This window comes from Prionailurus viverrinus, chromosome X, assembly GCF_022837055.1.
Source record: "Prionailurus viverrinus isolate Anna chromosome X, UM_Priviv_1.0, whole genome shotgun sequence".
Lineage (NCBI taxonomy): Eukaryota > Metazoa > Chordata > Mammalia > Carnivora > Felidae > Prionailurus > Prionailurus viverrinus.
Genome location: NC_062579.1, coordinates 115,924,049 through 115,943,038, shown reverse-complemented (window position 1 = coordinate 115,943,038; position 18,990 = coordinate 115,924,049). Strand labels below are relative to the sequence as shown.

The 18,990-nt window shown below is 55.6% G+C and overlaps 1 protein-coding gene and 1 long non-coding RNA gene across 5 annotated transcripts; both read left to right on the top strand.

The window, feature by feature from the left end:
• Positions 1-1,955: 1,955 nt before the first annotated feature.
• LOC125156892 (uncharacterized) lies at positions 1,956-3,275 on the top strand. The gene is made up of 3 exons (XR_007148833.1): positions 1,956-2,037; positions 2,884-2,986; positions 3,145-3,275. It is a non-coding gene; the product is annotated as an uncharacterized LOC125156892 (long non-coding RNA).
• A 289-nt stretch (positions 3,276-3,564) lies between these two features.
• Positions 3,565-4,936, top strand: LOC125157898 (melanoma-associated antigen 9-like). Of its 4 annotated transcripts, XM_047844981.1 has the most exons (3): positions 3,565-4,029; positions 4,252-4,556; positions 4,674-4,936. In XM_047844981.1, the coding sequence occupies exons 1-2, from the start codon at positions 3,709-3,711 to the stop codon at positions 4,441-4,443; spliced, it is 513 nt and encodes a 170-aa protein (XP_047700937.1). In that variant the 5' UTR covers positions 3,565-3,708; the 3' UTR covers positions 4,444-4,556; positions 4,674-4,936. The 4 variants fall into 4 exon arrangements, with proteins under 4 accessions (XP_047700937.1, XP_047700935.1, XP_047700934.1 ...); XM_047844979.1 differs by having other exon boundaries at positions 3,565-4,556; positions 4,703-4,936; XM_047844978.1 differs by having other exon boundaries at positions 3,565-4,556; positions 4,700-4,936.
• Positions 4,937-18,990: the final 14,054 nt, after the last annotated feature.

The window sequence follows — 18,990 nt, the reverse complement described above, 5'->3', positions numbered from 1 at the left end:
GAATTGGGGGGCAGGAATAAAAGGGGGGCTACCAGCTGAGACCATACTCTGAGAAAAACTGGACAAAGCGGGCAAGTAAATTAAGACTCTTATTTGGAGCCAATCTGAGTAGGACCATCTAACCAGCAGGAAGAGTTGGAAGAGACCAAAGCAGGAAGTGTGGTGAGCAGGAATGAAAGGGGGCTAGTAACTGAGACCCTACTCGGAACACTACTTGACCCAGGGGGCAAGAAAACAGGACTCTTTATTGGGGCCTGTTGAGCAGGACCAACTACACATCAGGAATCGTTGGAAGAGACCAAACCGGTAAGTGGGAGGGAGCAGGAGTAATAGGGGGGCTGCCAACTGAGTCCATACTCTGAGGACAACTTGTGTTGGGGACAAGGCAACAGGACTCTTTGCTGGGACATATCTGAGCATGACCAACAAACCAGTGATTACAGTTGGAAGAGACCAAAGCAAGAAATGTGTGTGTGGGGGTGTGGCAGGAATAAACGGGGGGGGGGGTGGGGGGCTACCAACTGCAACAGTACTCTGAGGACAACATGACATGGGGTCAAGAAAATAGAACACTTTGTTGGGGCCCTGTCGGAGCAGAACCAACCAACCAGCAAGAACAGCTAGAAGAGACCAAAGCAAGAAGAGAGGGGGGAGGAATAGAAGGGGGACTACCAACTGAGACACTCCTCTGAGGACAACTTGTTCTAGGAGCAAGAAAACAGGAGGCTTTGTTCAGGCCTATCTGAGCAGGACCAAGTAACCAGCAGGAACAGTTGGAAGAGAGAAAAGTCGGAAGTGTGTGTGGCGGGGCGGCAGGAATAATAGGGGGGACGGGCCCAGGCTCTTCTGCAGCAGGTGTGGGGACTTCATGGAGATCCGCAGGGCCCATCCCGCCCCGGGGAAAGGAGATCAGCCTGGGCCGCGGGTGCCGGGGTACGTGTAGAGGGTGGCCGCAGGCCCCGTCCACTCAACTGTGCCTCGGGGATCTGAGGAAGCTGAGGACCTTGGGGTGAGGGACAGGATCCTAGGTCAGGAAACGGCAGGGACACAGGACGGGGCCACGGTGTCCAGGTGGGGGTCAGAGGGAGGACTGAAGGACTCGGGCCCCCAGGACAGAGGGGACGCCCCAAAGTTCAAGACTTCAGGCCTTCTGAGAAGGGCCCTTGGGAGGCATGGGGACTCGCGGAGGAGAGTCGGGCCAGACTTCCGCAGCCAGGTCTCAGAGACACCGGAGGAGGCGCAGGGGGCGGGGGGTGGCTGGGACACCTCAGGTGGGCAGAGGACAGGGCCCGTGTCCCGGGGCGATTCCTAATGAGGAACAGAGGGACCTGCAGGCAAAGGAGCCTGGACCCCACAAGAGAGTCAGTCCGCGCAGGCCCCCGGGAGGGATGGGGACACTGGGCGAGGCTGGACTTGGGCATCCGGGTCTCGGATCACCTGGACGGGGGAGTGGGGGTCGGATGGGTGAGCTGGGGAGAACCGAGGACCCGCTGTCTGTTGGGAGCAGCCGCTCCGGTGGGCAGAGGGGAGGAGGGCCCAGGTGCTGTCAGGAGACCAGGTCCACCCCAGCCCAGAGCTACGAAGTCAGTCCGTGCCGCAGGCCCGGGGAGCCCCTGCATCGGGCGGCCAGAGGTGGCCGGCGCCCCGTCACTGAGCCTGGGCGGTGCGTCCCAGAGACCTTCAGACCGCGGTCTGAGGGGCACGAGTTCCCATCGTCAGCGGCCACGCACACAGGCCGTCCCCGGGGTGCAGGAGGCCTCGGAGGGAACACCGAGGGAGGGACTCTGGCCCCCAGAACGCAGGCCCCGGCCCGGAAGGCGACCCCTAGCGGCAGCCGAGGGAAGCCCCTAGTGGGAATGAGGCCCCGCGGGGTGTCTGGACTTCCGCATCCGGGTCTCAAGAGACTGGCGGGGCGGGGCGGGGCGGGGCGAGGGGGCCTGGGCCTCGGCGTCGGCGTCGCGTTGGCGTCGGCGTCTTCCGGCCGCGCCTCGAATCCCGTCAGGCGCGGGAAGGGCGCAGAGCCTCGTGGGCTTCGAGGTGAGGCCCAGAGGGAGGAGCGAGGGGGCCGGGACCCAGAGGGGAATGAGTCCGGCGGTGGGGGCGGCGGTGGAGGCCGCAGGGCGGCGCGACCACGACGACTGTGACCAGGGCGTGAGGCGTGGGCGGACTCGGGCTCTGGGTCCCAGCCCGACTGAGAGCTGGTTGCGCGCGAGGAGCCGGCGTCAGGCGGCAGAGCCCGAGGCCCAGGCCGCCCAGGGAGTCCGGATGGGGACGAGAGGATAGGGCTGAGGGACCCCCAAGGAAGCCACGTGAGCCCCCCGCCATCGGCCCCGGGCCTCCCCGGACTTGGTCGCCTCGTGCGCCGCCAGCCGCCTTGGCCCGGACCTCGCCGGGCCGTGAGGGTTGTGGTGGGAGGCAGCGGGCCCGGGGCTCCCCGGGAGAGCCCTGCGGGAGGACGGCCGGAGGCCCCTTGGACCCCAGCCCCGGGGCCGCCCTCGGAAAGCCGCCCCCGTGGTGGGTCGGGGCGAGGGGACGGCCTTGGTGTGCGGGGCTGGACCCCGGTCAGCCGAGGCAGGATCCCGGGCCCTGGCCGGGGTGCAGGGGAGAGAGGAGGCGCTGCCTCGCAGCCCAGGACACCTGCGTAGGGCCCAGGCCTGCCCTGCCGCTCGGGTCCGCTCTGGCTGTCAGCGGAGGCCCAGAAGGGGCAGGCCCAGGCTGGATGGGGGGTGGGGGGTGGGGTCTCCCGGGGCGGGGCCGCCCAGAGTCCTGGCCAGAATCTCCTGGTCGCAGTGGGGGGTGGGGGCCCGGGACGATGCTCGCGGTCTGCACCCACCCTGAGACCCTGAGGCGCCCCCTCCCTCCCCTCCTCCCTCCCTCTTCCAGGGGCTCTGCGAGCTCTGCAGTTGAGGCCTTGGTCTGAGGCAGGAGTCCTGAGGTCACAGAGCAGAGGAGGCACGGCCGCGTGCCAGTCGGTTGTCCAGGCGAGGTGCGTGCTCCGTGCGTGGGGCCGGGGGCTCGCCCATCCCACCCCAGAGGGGACCCCTCGGCCCCCAACCCCCACGCGGCCCCGCTCTCAGGCCTGGGAGCTCAGGGTCTGGGTGGGCTGGGCCTCCCCCTGAGGAGCCACCCCTCTTCTGTCTTCAGGGTCTGGCGACCATCATGCCCCTGGGTGAGAGCAGTGTGTTCTGCAAGCTGAAGGAGGAGCCAAGAGAGGTCCCGCTGCCATGGGATGCACCGCTGCCAGAGCCTGAGGACAGGGAGGTGGAGGAGTTGGATTTGAAGAAGGAGGAGGTGGAGTTGAAGAAGGAGGAGGAGGAGGAGGAGGTGGAGGAGGTGGAGTTGAAGGAGGAGAAGGCGGAGGAGGAGGAGGTGGAAGAAGTGGATTTGGAGGTGGAGGTTGAGGTGGAGGAGGTGGAGGTTGAGGTGGAGGAGGTGGAGTCGGAGGAAGAGGAGTTGGAAGAGGAGGAGTTGGAGTTGGAGGTGGAGGAGGTGGAGTCGGAGGAAGAGGAGGAGTTGGAGGAGGAGAAAGCAGAGGAGGAGGAGGAGGGGGGATACCCATCTCCCTCCTCCTCCTCCTCCTCCTCTCCTTCCTCCCTGTCCTCCTCCTGCTCTGTCCTCATTCTGGTCCCCCTGGAGGAGGGGTCTGCTGCTGCCGGGTCCCCGATTCCTCCCCAGAGCCCTCGGAGCTCCTGCCCCTCCCCCAGTGCCATGGCAGGCGCTTCGGGGAGCCAGTCCCACCAGGGCTCCAGCAGCCCCGATGAGGAGGGGTCGAGCACCTGGGGGGCCCCGGCAGGGGCCCAGGCCTCGCTCCCAGATGCGCTCTGCGTGAAGGTGGCCGGCCTGGTGCTGCTTCTGCTCCTCAAGTATCGCACCAAGCAGCCGACCACACGGGCGGAGATGCTGGCGGCGGTTAGCCAAGATGACCAGGACCGCTTCCCCGTGATCTTCCGCCGAGCCTGCGAGTATCTGCAGCTGGTCTTTGGAGTCGACGTGAAGGAAGTGGACCCCCGCGAGCGCTCCTACGTCCTGGTCAGCATCCTGGGCCTCAGCTGCGATGGGACGCCGAGTGGTAGGGACGGCATGCCCAAGACCAGCCTCCTGGTGCTGGTCCTATGGGTGATCCTCCTGGAGGACGACCGTGCCCCTGAGGAGGCGGTGTGGGAAGCGCTGGGGGTCATGGGGGTGTATGCCGGCAGGGAGCACGTATTCTATGGGGAGCCCAGGGAGCTGCTGACCGAAGTCTGGGTGCAGGAAGGGTACCTGGAGTACCGGCAGGTGCCCGGCAGCGAGCCCGCACGCTACGAGTTCCTGTGGGGTCCCAGGGCCCACGCAGAAACCAGCGGCGTGCAAGTGCTGCAGCACATCCTGGCGGTCAACAGCAGGCAGCCCGGGTCTCCGTGTCTGTCCGAAGACGCTGTGAGCCATGAGGAAGAGCGGGCCTGAGCCCGAGGGGCAGCCGGGCCCGTTCCCACCTGGGGTCGAGCAGCTTCTCCTGCGGGACACGCAGCCAGGCCACTTCTCCCCTGCGAGTGCGAGCAGAGCGGGCGCTGGGCGTTGTGAGTAGTGGAGGGCCAGGGCGGCTTGGGGGAAAGCGGGGCCAAGCGCACGTTTGGGTGGGTTCTTGTTCTCTGTCTACGTGGCCTCGGAAATCGATCTTTGTTTCCTCGAGGAAGTTTTCAGATGTCGTTCCTTGTCATAGAAGGTTTCGTGAGCTTCGGGCTCAGTGTGGGAGCGGCACCCACGCCACAGGTGTTCAAGAGTCAGAGTTGTGCCGTTTGGTGCAACGAGCTGGGAACCCTTCCGTCCTCGTTCGGGATCCAGAAGGGAATCGCGGTGCCTGGGCTGGGCACAGACAGGGATGTCTTGCAAACGTGAAGACCCTGGCAGTAAACGGATGGTTTCAGGACATGGAGAAATAAAAGATGTTCGTTCTTGCTTCTTGTCCCTTGTCATCTGTCATTCTGGACAAGGGACATAGAGATGTGTGCCTGCCTTTGCTTGGGTCTCCAAGAAAGGAGGAGACACTCGATCTGAGCAGAGGTCCCCAGCTCACTGGGACATTTGTGGCCGGACATTCGCTGAGCTCTGCTCACGCTCGGAAGGGCCCTGTGTTGGCAGTGAGGACACTAGGAGAGGCAGGACACGTCCCACCCATAGGTGACTATCTAGCAGCTGCGGTCCCCATGGGAAGGCAGGGAAAGGTCCCCTAAGAGGAACAGAAGAAATGAAAGAAGGCTGAGGCGGTGGGGCTCCAGGGGGGGAGCCCTGCAGTGGAGATGCCCTGCCCGAGCCAGGCTGGCCTGGGATCTCTGTTCAGTGCGATGCCTTCTGGGCAGCTGATCACAATGTAGCGGGGAGGGGACAGTGGCTGCGGTGTGCTCCCTGCCTCTGTCTCCAGGAAGGCGGGGAGTGAGAGCCTGGGTCTGAGGCGCACAGACTCAGCTGTGCAGAGGGCGGGGGCACGGCCCGAGCCGGTCAGAGTCAAGGTGAGGATCCCGGAAAGGATGGTGACAGAGGTGGGAGCCTCAGTCTGGGATGCCTGGTTCGGGCCGGCAGAGAGAAGGGGCCCGGCCGGGCAGCAAGGCGTGCACGTCGACATGTGAGGGAGCACGGCCGGCCCCCCATCCCGGAATCCAGGTCAGTCCAGCCGGCAGCCCGAGAGACCCCGGCAGGGTGGTCAGGCGGAGCCCTTCTCCCAGCGGGGCTAAGGGTGGTAGACTCGGGGACCCAGAGGGACGGGCCCAGGCTCATCCTGGAGCTGGTGTCTGGACCTGAGGGAGAGCGGTAGGGCCTACTACACCCACCCACCCTGGGTAGAGGCGCTCAGGCCCCGCTGAGGCCGGGGTTTCTGGAGAGGGCGGCCGCAGGCTGTGTCCACTCAACCGTACCTCGGTGGTTTGAGGGAGCTGAGGACCTTGGGGTGAGGGACAGGATCCCAGGTAAGAAAGGGCAGGGGCACAGGCCGGGTGGTGGGTCCAAGAAGGGACATGGGGGGAGGACCGAAGGACTCAGGTCCCTAGGACACAGAGAAGGAACCTGCCAGAGTTCGGGCACCCGCGTCCTTCTGTGAAGGGCCATGGGCAGGATGGGCATCTGGGTGGATGAGTCGGGCCAGACTTCCACAGTGGAGTCTCACAGACACGGGGTGTGTGTGTGTGTGTGTGTGGGCGGGGGGAGGCGGCTGGGACACCTCAAGTGGGCAGAGGGCAGGGCCTGGGCCCTGTGGCCATTCTTGGCGAGGATGCAGAAGGAGGACAGAGGGAGCCTGGGCCCCTCAACAGAGTCAGTCTGAGCCTTCCGAATGCCTGCCCCTCCCCCGCTGACATGGCAGGTGCTCCGTGGAGCCAGTCCGATGAGGACCCCAGCAGCCCCGATGAGGAGGGGTCCAGCACCAGAGGGGCCCCAGAAGGAGCCCAGCCCTCGCTCCCAGATGCATTCGGCATGAGGCTGGCTGACCTGGTGGCATTCCTGCTCCTCAAGTATCCCACTCAGCAGCCGACCGACCACACAGGCGGAGATGCTGGTGGCGGTCGGCCAAGATGACCAGGACCACGTCTCCGTGATCTTCCACCAAGCCTGCGAGTATCTGCAGCTGGTCTTTGGTGTTGACGTGAAGGAAGCGGACGCCAGAGACCACTCCTTCTTCCTGGTCACCATCCTTGGCCTGATATGTGATGGGATGCTAAGCAGTAGGCAGGGCATGCCCACGGCCAGCCTCCTGGTGCTGGTCTTGGGGGTGGTCCTCCTGGAGAACAACTGTGCCCCTGAGGAGGGGGTGTGGAACGTGCGGGCTACCAACTGAGGCCTACTCTGATGACAATGTGACCTAGGGGCAAGAAATCAGGATGTGTCATCAGGGCATTACGTGAGCAGCACCAACTAACCAGCGGGATCAGTTGGAAGAGACCAAAGTGGGAAGTGTGTGGCCACCATGAATAAAAGGGGAGCTAACAACTGAAAACCAACTCTGAGAACAACGTGACTTGGGGGCAAGAAAACAGGACTTTCTTTTGGGGCTTATCTGAGCAGGACCAACTAACCAGATGGAACAGTTGGAAAAGACCAAAGCAGAAAGTGGGGGGGAGGGGCTACCAACTGGGATCCTACTCTGAGGACCACTTGATTTAGAGGACAAGAAAACAGGACTCTTTTCTCGGGCCTAAATGCACAGGGCCAACTAACCAGCAGGAATATTTGGTGGAGACCAAAGATGGGAGTGTGTGCTGGGGAGGGGTGGCTGGAATAAAACGGGGGCTACCAACTGGAACCCTACTCTGAGGACAACTTGACCTGGGGGAAAGATAAAAGGACTCATTGTTGTGGCCTATTTGAAGAGGACCAACTAACCGGCAGGAGCACGTGGAAGAGACCGAGGCGGAACTTTGTTGGCGGTACGAATAAACGGGGGGCTGCCAACTGAGAAACTACTCTGAGGGCAACTTGAACTGGGGGCAAGAGAACAGGACTCTTTGTTGGGGCCTCTCTGAGCAGGAACACCTAATCAGCAGGACCAGTAGGAAGAGACCAAAGCAGAAACTGTGAGGGGGGCAGCAGGAATAAAAGGGGGCAACCACCTGAAACCATTCTCTGAGTAGAACTTTACGTGGGGGCAAGAAAAAAGGACTCTTTGTTGGGGCCTATCTGTGCCGGAGCAACTAACCAGCATTAACATTTTGAAGAGACCAATGCAGGAAGTGGGGGAAACGAATAAAAGGGAAGGCAACCATCTGAGACCCTATCCTGAACATAATTTGACCCGGTGGCAAGAAACCAGGACTACTGGTGTGTGTCTATCTGAGCAGGACCAACTAAGAAGCAGGAACAGTTGGAGGAGACCACAGCGGGAAGAGTGGGGAAGGGAACAAAGGGGGACTAAAAGCTGAAACCCTACTTTGAAGACACCTTGACCTGGGGCATGAAAATAGGACTCTTTCTTGGGGCCTATCTGAGCCGGACCATCCAACCAAAAGGAACAGATGGAAGAGACCAAAGCAGCAAGTGGAAGCAATAAAGGGGGCCTACCAACTGAGACCCTACTCTCAGGACAATTTGACCTGGGGGCAAGTCAACAGGACTCTTTGCTGGGGCCTATCTGAGTAGGACCAACTAACCAGCGGGAACAGTTGCAAGAGACCAAAGCGGGAAGTGGGGAGGGGCAGGAATAAAAGGGGTGCTACCAAGTGAAACACTACTCTGAGGACAATTAGACATAGGGGGCAGGAAAACAGGACTCTTGGTGGTGCCTATCTGAGCAGAACCAACTCATCAGGAACATTTGGAGGAGACCAAAGCAGGAAGTGTGTGTGTGTGTGTGTGTGTGTGTGTGTGTGTGTTGGGGGGTGGCAGGAATGAAAGTGGGGCTACAAACTGAAAACCAACTCTGAGGACAAATTGACCTGGGGGAAGAAAATCAGTCTTTGTCGGGGCCTATCAGAGCAGGTCCAATTAACCAGAAGGAACTGTTGGAAGACATCAAAGTGGGAATTGGGGGAGGACAAGAATAAAAGGAGGGTACAAACTCAGACACTACTCTGAGGATAACTTGACCGAGGGGGCATGAAAACATAACTCTTTGTTCGCCCTATCTGAGCAGGAACAATTAACCGGCAGGGACATTTGGAAGAGACCAAAGTGGGAAGTGAGGAGGCAGGAATAAAAGACGGGTACCCCCTGAAACCCTACTCTGAGGACTCCTTGACCAGAGAGCAAGAATATAGGACTTTTTGTTGGGGCCTATCTGAGCAGAACCAACTAACAAGCAGGAATACTTGGAAAAGACCAAAGCAAAATGTGTGGGGTGAGGCTGCGAGTATAAAGGGGGGGCTACCAACTGAGACCCTACCTTGGGGACAGCTTCATCTAGGCGGCAAGAAAATAGGACTTTTCGTTGGGGCCTAAGCAGAGCAAGGAACCAGCAGGGACATCTGGAGCAGACATAAGCGGGAAGTTGGGATGTGCAGGAATAAAGGCAGGGCTACTGCCTGCAACTCTACTCTGAGGACAACTTGACTTGGGGGCAAAAAACCAGGACTCTGTGTTGGGGCCTATCTGAGCAGGATGTACTCATCAGCAGGAACAATTGGACGAGACCAATGCAGGAAGTGCGGGGGGTGGGCAGAAGTTGGGGGGCGGCTACCAACTGAGACCCTACTCTGAGGGCAACTTAACCTAGGGGGCAAGAAAACTGGACTCTGTGTTGGGACATAGGTGAGCAGGACCAACTAACTAGAAGGAACAGTTAGAAGAGACCAAATAGGGAAGTGTGTGGGGGGTGGGAATAAAAGGGGAGCAACCAACTGAGACCCGACTCTGAGGACAACTTGACTCAGGAGGCAAGAAAACAGGACTCTATGTTGGGGGCCTACCTGACCAGGAACAACTAACCAACAGGAGCAGTTGGAAGAGACCAAAGCGAGAAGTGAGGGAGGGGCAGGAATAAAAGGGGGACTACCAACTGAGAACTTACTCTGAGGACAACTTGTCCTGGGGCAAGAAAACAGGACTCTTGGCTGGGGCCTATCTAAGCAGGACCAGCTAACCAGCAGGAACAGTTGGAAGAGAGCAAGTGGGATGTGGGGGTGGGGCAGTTATAACAGGGGGGCTAAAAACTGAGACCCGACTCTGAGGACAACTTGACCTATGGGACAAGAAATCAGGACTCTAAGTTGGGGCCTATGTGAGCAGGACCACCTAAGCAGTAGGAACATTTGGAAGAGAACAATGCAGGAAATGTGGGGGGGGGGGTGCGGGAATAAAAGCAGGGCTACCAACTGAGACCCTACTCTGAGGACAACTTGACCTAGGGAGTAAGAAAACAGGACTCTTCTTTGGGGCCTATCTGAGCAGGACCAACTAAGCAGCAGGAACTGTTGGAAGAGACCAAAGCAGGAAGTAGGGGGTACAGGAATAAAAGGGGGCTAACAACTAAGACCTTACTCTGGGGACAACTTGACCTAGGGGGCAAGTAAAGAGGACTCTTTGTTGGGCCCTATCTGAGCAAGACCAAGTAACCAGCAGGAATAGTTGGAAGAGATCAAAGTGGGAAGTGGGGGAGAGAGAATAAAAGGGGGGGCTACAAACTGAAACGCTACTCTGAGGACATCTTGATCTGGAAGAACCGATCTTGATCAAGAAAACAGGACTCTTTGTTGGGACTATCTGAGGAGGGCCAGCTCACCAGTAGGAACAGTTGTTAGACAGCCAAGCAGAACGTGTGCAGAAGGGTTAGGAATAAAAGGGGAGGCTACCAACTGAGAGCATACTCTGAGGACAACTAGACCTAGGGGGCAAGGAAACAGGACTCTTTGCTGCGGCCTATCTAACAAGGCCCAACTAATCAGCAGGAACAGTTGGAGAAGACAGAAGCTTGAAGCAGGGTGGCAGCGTTAAGGTGGGGCTACCAACTAAGGCCTTACTCTGAGGACCATGTAATCTGGGGCCAAGAAAACAGGACTCTTTGTTGGGACTATCTGAGGAGGCCCAGCTCACCGGTAGGAACAGTCGTTAGACAGCCAAGTAGAACATGTGCAGAAGGGTAGGAATAAAAGGAGGGCCACCGACTGAGACCCTACTCTGAAGACAACTCGACATAGGGGACAAGAAAACAGGACTATTGGTGCCGGCCTATCTGAGTAGGACCAACTAACTAACAGGAACAGCTGGAAGAGACCAAAGCAGGATTGGGGGGCAGGAAAAAAGGGAGGCTGCCAACTGAGAACCTGTTCTTCAGACAAGTTGACATTGGGGGCAAGAAACAGGGCTCTTAGTTGGGACCTACCTGAGCAGGACCAACTAACCAGCAGGACCAGCTGGAAGAGACCAAAGCGGGAAGCGTGGGGGGAGAAAACAATAGGGGGGCCACAAACTGAAACCCTACTCGGAGGAGAACTTGACCTGGGGCAAGAAGAAAACAGGACTCTTTTGGGGGGCCTATCTGAGCAGGAGTAACCAACCAGCAGGAAAAATTGGATTAAACCAAAGGAGGAAGTGGTGGTGGGGGGGGGGCGGAATAAATGGGGAAGCTACAAACTGAGACCCTACTCTGCAGAAAACTTGACCTAGAGGGCAAGAAAATAGGACATTTTCTTGGGGCCTATCTGAAGACAACCAACTAACCAGCAGATACAGTTGGAACATACCAAAGCAGGCAGAGGGGGGTGGCAGGAATAGAAGGGGTACAACCAACAGAGACCATACTCTGAGGATAACTTCATCTAGGGGTCATGAGAAATGGACTCTTTGTTGCGGCCCGTCTGAGAAGAACCAACTAACCAGCAGATACAGTTGGAACAGACCAATGCGGCAGGTGTTTGGTGGAGGCAATCAAAGGGGGTCTACCGACTGAGGACCTACTGTGAGATCAACTTGACCTAGTGGGAAAAAAAAACCAGGACTCTTTTTTGGGCCTATCTGAGCAGGACCAACTAACCAGCAGGAACAGTTGGAAGAGACCAAAGCTGGAAGTGTGTGAGGGGGTGCAGGAATAAAAAGGGGCTACCAGCTGAAACCCTACTCTGAGGACAAACTGACATGGGGGCAAGAAAACAAGACTCTTTGTTGGAGTCTATCTGAACAGGACCAACTGACCAGCAGGAACCTTTGGAGCAGATCAAAGCTGGAAGTGAGGGGAGGCATCAATAAAAGTGGGGCTACCAACTGAGACCCTACTCTGAGGACCATTTGACCTGGAGCAAGAAAACAGAACTCTTTGTTGGGGCTTATCTGACCAGGAACAACTAACCGGCAGGAGCAGTTGGAAGAGACCAGGAAGTGGGGAGGGCAGGTATAAAAGAGGGCCTACCAACTGAGACCCTGCTCTGAGGATAACTTGATCTGGGGGCATGAAAACAGGACCCTTTGTTGGGGCCTATCTTAGCAGGACCAATGAACCAATAGCAGCAGTTGTGAGAGACCAAAGCAGGATGTGGGGATGCGGGAGAAAAAGGGAGGCAACCAACTGAGACCCTACTCTGAGGACAAATTGACCTAGGGGGCAAGAAAACAGGACTCTTGTTTCGGGCCTACACGAGCAGGACCAACTCACCAGCAGGAACCATTACGAGAGAAGACATGAGGAAGTGTGGGTAAGGGGGTGGCAGGAATAAAAAGGGGGCTACCGACAGAAACCCTACTTTGAGGACAACATGACATAAGGACATGAAAATAGGACTGATTGTTGCGGCCTACCTGAGTAGGACCAACTAACCAGCAAGAACTGTTGGCCCAGGAATAAAGGGGGTGGGGGGCTAACAACTAAGACCTTACTCTGGGGACAACTTGACCTAGGGGGCAAGTAAAGAGGACTCTTTGTTGGGCCCTATCTGTGCAAGACCAACTAAGCAGCAGGAATAGGTGGAAGAGACCAAAGCAGGAAGTGGGGGAGAGAGAATAAAAGGGGGGCTATAAACTGAAACGCTACTCTGAAGACAACTTGACATGGGGGTAAGAAAATGGGACTCTTTGTTGGGACTATCTGAGGAGGACCAGCTCACCAGTAGGAACAGTTGTTAGACAGCTAAGCAGAAAGTGTGCAGAGGGGGTAGGAATAAAAGGGGGCTTACAAACTGAGACCCTACTCTGAGGACAACTTGGCCTAGGGGGCAAGGAAACCGGACTCTTTGCTGCAGCCTATCTAACAAGGCCCAACTAATCAGCAGGAACAGTTGCAGAAGACAAGAGCTTGAAGCGGGGTGGCAGCATTAAAGTGGGGCTACCAACTAAGGCCCTACTCTGAGGACCATGTAACCTGGGGCCAAGAAAACAGGACTCTTTGTTGGGGCCTATCTGAGCAGGACCAAGTTACCAAAGTAGTTGGAAGAGACCAAAGGGGGAAGTGTGTGGGGGCAGGAACAAAAGGGGGACTACCAACGGAAACACACCTCTGAGGAAAACATGCCCTGGGGGCAAGGAAACAGGAATTTGGGGGGGGGGGGTTCTGAGTAGGACCAACTACCTAGAGGGAACAGTTGGAGGGGACCAAAGCAGGCATTGTGTGGGTGAGGCAGCAGGAATAAAAGTGGGGCTGCCAACTGAAACCCTACTTTGAGGACAAATTGACCAGGGGGCAAGAAAATAGGAGTCTTTATTGGGGTCTACCTGAGCAGGACCAAGTAAGCAGCAGGAACTGTTGGAAGAGACCAAAGCAGGAAGTAGGGGGTGCAGGAATAAAAGGGGACGCCAACAACTAAGACCTTACTCTGGGGACAATTTGACCTAGGGGGCAAGTAATTAGGACTCTTTGTTGGGCGTATCTGCGCAGGACCAACTAAGCAGCAGGAATAGTTGGAAGGGACGGAAGCGGGAAGTGTGGGAGAGGGAATAAAAGAGGGCCTACCAACTGAAACCCTACTCCGAGGACAACTTGACTTGGGGGCAAGAAAATAGGACACTTTGTAGGGACTATCTGAGGAGGACCAACTCACCAGTAGGAACAGGTGTTAGATAGCTAAGCAGAAAGTGTGCGAAGGGGGTAGGAATAAAAAGGGGGCTACCTACTGATATGCTTCTCTGAAGACAATTTGACCTAGGGGGCAAGAAAACAGGGCTCTTTCCTGGGGCCTATCTTAGCAGGATCAACTAACCAGCCTGAGCAGTTGAAGAGACCACCTAGGGAAGTGTCGGGTGGAGCAGGAATAAAACTGGGGCACCCAAAGGAAACCCTACTCTGAGGGAAACTGGGCCTCGGGGGCAAGAAAAGAGGACTCTTTCTTGGGGCCCATCTGAGTAGGACCAACTAACCATCAGGAATAGTTGTAAGAGACCAAAGCAGAAAGTGGGAGGAGGCAGAAATAAAAGGGGGGCTATCATCTGAGACCCTACTCTGAGGACAACTTGACTTAGGGGACAAGAAAATAGGACTCTATTTGGGGCCTATCTGAGCAGGACCAACTAAGCAGCAGGAACTGTTGGAAGAGACCAAAGTGGGAATTGGGTGGGGGCAGGAATAACGGGGGGCTAACAACTGAGACCCTACTCTGGGGACAACTTGACCTAGGGAGCAATAAAACAAACAATACTCTTGGTGGGACCTATGTGAGCAGGACCAACTAACTTGCCGTAACACTTGGAAGAGACCAAACCTGGAAGAGCGTTGGGGTCAGGGAAAAAAGTGGGGCTAACAGTTGAAACCCGACTCTGGAGAATTTGACCTGGTGGCAAGAAAATGACTCTTTGTTGGGGCCTATCTGAGCAGGACCAACTAACCAGGAGGAACAGTAGGAAGAGTCGGAAGCAGGAAGTGTGTGTGGGGGGGGGGGAGAAGCAGGAATAAAAGGGGGTACCAACTGAAACCCTAGTCTGAGGACAACTTGACCTGGAGGCAAGAGAACAGGACTCTTTGTTGAGCGCTATATAAGCAGGACCAAGTAACCAGCAGGAACAGATGGAAGAGACCAAAGCAGAAAGTATGTGGGGGACAGGAATAAAAGGGGTACTACCAACTGAGCCCCAACTCAGAGGACAACTTGTCCTGGGCGCAAAAAAACAGGATTTTTTGTTGGGGCCTATCTGAGCAAGACCAACTAACAAGCAGGAACATTTGGAAGAGACCCAAGCAGAAAGTGTGTGTGTGGGTGGGGGGCAGAAATCAAAGAGGAGGCTACCAACTAGGACCCTCCTCTGGCGACAACTTGATCTAGGCCGCAGGAACATAGGATTTTTGTTGAGGCCTATCTAGGTAGAACAAGTAACCAGCAGGAACAGTTGGAAGAGACCAAACCAGAAAGTGTGGGCGGGCAGGAATAAAAGGGGAGGCTACCATCTGAGACCCTACCCTGGGGACAACTTGACCTAGGGAGCAAAACAAAACAAAACAAAACAAAACAAAACAGGAATCTTGGTGGGGCCTCTCTGAGCAAGACCAACTAACCAGCAGGAACAGTTGAAAGAGACCAAAGAGGGAAGTATGTGGGAAACAGGAATAATGGGGGGGGGGGATACAAACTGAAACTCAACTCTGAGGACAACTTGAACTCGGGGCAAGAAAACAGGAGTATTGTTGGGGCCTGAGAAGGAACATCTAACGAGTAGAACAGTTGAAAGACACCAAATCAGGAAGTGTGTGTCGGGGGGTGGCAGTAGTAAAAGGGGGACTACCATCTGAAATCATACTCTGAGGACAACTTGATTTGAGGGCAGGAAAACAGCACTTTTTGTTGGGGCCTATCTAAGCAGGACAAACTATCCACCCGGAACAGTTGGAAGAGACCAAAGCAGGAAGTGTGTGGGGGTGGGGGGGCGGAATAAAGGGAGGGGGCGACAAACTAAGACCCTACTCTGGGGACAACCTGACCTAGGGGGCAAGAAAACAAGACTCTTTCTTTGGGCATATCTGAGCAGGACCAAGTAACCACAAGGAGAATTTTGGAAGAAACCAAGGAGGGAATTGTGTGTGGTGCAGGAATAAAAGGGGTGCTACCATCTTAAACCCAACTCTGAGGACAACTTACTTTGGGGCAAGAAAACATGACTTATTCTTGGGGCCTATCTGAGCAGGACCAACTAAACAGCAGGAAGTGTTGGAAGAGAACAAAGCAGGAATGGGAGGAGCAGGAATAAAAAGGGAAGCTACAAATGAGAACCAACTCTGGGGACAACATGACCTAGGGGAGAGAAAATAGGAATCTTTGTTGGGCCCTATATGAGCAGGACAAACTTCCCAACAGGAGCGGTTGGACGAGACCAAGGAGGGAAGCGTGTGGGGCGCAGGAAACAAGGTGGGCTACGAACTTAAACCCAACTCTGAGGACAATTTACCTGGGGGCAAGAAAACATGACTTATTCTTTGGGCCTATCTGAGCAAGACCAACTAACCAGCAGGAACAGTTGGAAGAGATAGGAATTGGAGGGGGGCAGGAATGAAAAGGACGCTACAAATGAGACCCTACTCTGGGGACAACATTTTCTAGGGGGCAACAAAATGGGACACTTTGTTGGGCCCTACCTGAGTAGGACAAACTAACCAACAGAAGAGGTTGGAAGAGACCAAGGAGGGAAGTGTGTGGGGTGCAGGAATAAAAGGGGGGCTACCAACTTAAATCCAACTCTAAGGACACCTTGACCTGGGGACAAGAAAATAGGACTCTTTGTTGGGACCTATCTGAAAGGGAACAACTCACCGCCAGGAACACTTGGAACAGACCAAAGTGGGAAGTGGCAGTTGGGAGGGGCATTAATAAAAGGAGGGCTCCCAACTGACACACTACTCTGAGGACAACATGACCTTGGGGGCAAGTAAACAGGACTCTTTTGCGGGGCCTATCTAAGCAGGACCAGCTAACCAGCAGGAACAGTTGTTAGAGACCCAAGCAGAATGTGTGGGGAGGAAGGAATGAAACGGGAGGCTACCAACTGAGACCCTACTCTGGGGAAAACTTGACCTCGAGGGCAAGAACAGGACTCTTTGTGGAGGACTATCTAAGCAGGACCGACAAACCAGCAGGAACAGTTGGAGCAGACCAAAGTGGGACATGTGGGGGGGACAGCAATAAAAGTGGGGCTACCAATTTACACCCTACTCTGAGGACAACCTGGAACAAGAGAACAGGACTCTTTGTTAGGGCCTATCTGACCAGGACCAACTAACCAGCAGGAGAATTTGGAAGAGACCAAAGAGGGGTGTTGGCTTCAAAGGGGCCTACGGACCGAGACCCTACTCTGAGGACAATGTGACCTGGAGCAGGAAAATAGGACTCTTTACTGGGGCCTATCTGAGAAGTACCAACTAAGCAGCAGGAGTAGTTGGTAGGGATCAAAGCGGGAAGTGGTGGGGGAGGGAATAAAAGGGGGGCTTCAAACTGAGACACTACCCTGGGGACAATTGGAATTAGGGATCAAGAAAACAGGACTCTTGGTGGGGCCTATCTGAGCAGGACCAACCAACCAGCGGGTACAGTTGGAGCACACCGATGTGGGAAGTGTGTGTGTGTGGGGGGGGAGCAGGAATCAAAGGGGGTCTACCAACTCAGATCCTACTCTGAGGACAACTTGACCTAGGGGCACTAAATCAGGACTCTTGGGGGACCTATCTGAGCAGGACCAACTAACCCACAAGAACAGTTGGAAGAGGCCAAACTTGGAATTGGGGGGGAAGAAATAAAATGGTGGCAACCAACTGAGACCCTACTCTGAGGACAACTTGACCCGGGGGGGGCAACAAAACAGGAAACTTGGTCTGGGCCTCTCTGAGCAGGATCAACTAATCAGCAGGAAGAGTTGGAAGAGACCAAAGCGAGAAGTGTGGGGGTTCAGACATAAAACAGGGGCAACCAAGTCAGACCCTACTCTGAGGACATCGTGACCTTGGGGGCAAGAAACGGGACTCTTTCTCCGGGGCTATCTGAGAAGACGCACTCACCAGCAGGAACAGTTGGAAGAGACCAGAGCAAGAAGCGTTGTGGGACAGGAATAAAAAGGGGGCTACCAATGGAGACAGTACTCTGAGGGCAAGTTAGTCTGGGGGTAAGAAAACAGGACTTTTTGTTGGGGCCTATCTGAGCAGGACCAACTAACTAACAGGAGAAGTTGGAAGAGGCCAAGAAGGGAAGTGTGTGAGGTACAGGAATAAAAGCGGGGGCTACCACCTTATACCCAACTCTGAGAACAACTTGACCTGGGGGCAAGGAAACACGATTATTTTGGGGCCTATCTGAGCAGTACCGACTAACCAGTAGTAAGAGTTGGAAGAGAACAAAGCAGGAACTGTGTGTTGGGGGTGGTGGTGGCAGGAATAAAAAGGGGGCTACCAATTAAACCCTACTTTGAGGACAGCTTGACCTAGGGGCATGAAAATAGGACTCTTTGTTGGGGCCTAACTGAGCAGGATAAAGGAACAGTTGCAAGAGACCAAATTGAGAAGTGGTCTTGGGGGGGGGAGCTATAAAAGGGGTGCTACCAACTAAGACCCTACTCTGGAAACAACTTTACATAGGAGGCAGAAAATATGTTTCCTTGATGGGGCCTATCTGAGCAGTACCAACTATACCAGCAGGAAGGGTTGGAACAGTCCAAAGCGGGAAGTGTCGGGGGGGCAGCAATAAAAATGGTGCTCCCAACTGAGACCGTACTCTGAGGACAGCTTGACTCTGGGGACCATAAAACAGGACATTTTGGGGGGGCCTATCTGAGATTGATGTCTAACCAGCAGGAACAGTTGGAAGAGACTAATGCAGGAAGTGTGGGGGGCAGGAATAAAAGGGGGGGCTAGTATCTGAGACCATACTCTGAGGGCAACTTGATCTAGGGGGCAAGAAAACAGGGCTCTTTGTTGGGACCTATCTGATAAGGACGAACTAACCAGCAGGAACAGTTGGAAGAGACCAAAGCAGGAAGTGGGGTGGGGAGGGAATAAAAGGGGGACTACAAACTGAAATCCTACTCTGAGGACAAGTTGACTTGGTGGCAAGAAAGTAGGACTTTTTGTTGTGGCCTATCTGAGCAGAACCAACCAACCAGCAGTAAAATCTGGAAGGACCAAACCAGGAAGGTGGGGGGGGTGCAGGAACAAATGGGGGGCTACAAATTGAGATGCTACCCTGTGGACAACTTGACACACGAGGCAAGAAAACATGACTCTTATTGGGGCCTATCTGAGTCGGACCAACTAACGAGCAGGAACAGTTGGATGAGATCAAAGCAGGAAATGGGGAGGCAGGAATAAAAGTGGACACCAACTGAGATCCTACTCTATGGACAACGTGACCTGGGGTGCAAGAAACCAGGGTTCTTCCTTCTGGCCTATCTGAGCGGTACTACCTAATCAGCAGGAAGAGCTGGAAGACACCAAAGCAGGAAGTGTGGGAGGCATGAGTAAAAGGGGGGCTACCAACGAAGACCCTACTCTGAGGACAACTTGAACTGGGGCAAGTAAACAGGGCTCTTTGTTGGGGCCTATCTGACCAGGACCAACTAGCCACCAGGAGTACTTGAAGAGACCAAAGCGAGAAGTTTGCCGGGGCAGGTATAAACGGGGGCTACCAACTGAGACCCTAATCT

Excerpts from the sequence above, each read along its gene's own strand:
- LOC125157898 (XM_047844979.1), top strand. The coding sequence starts at position 3,709 with ATGGCAGGCGCTTCGGGGAGCCAGTCCCACCAGGGCTCCAGCAGCCCC.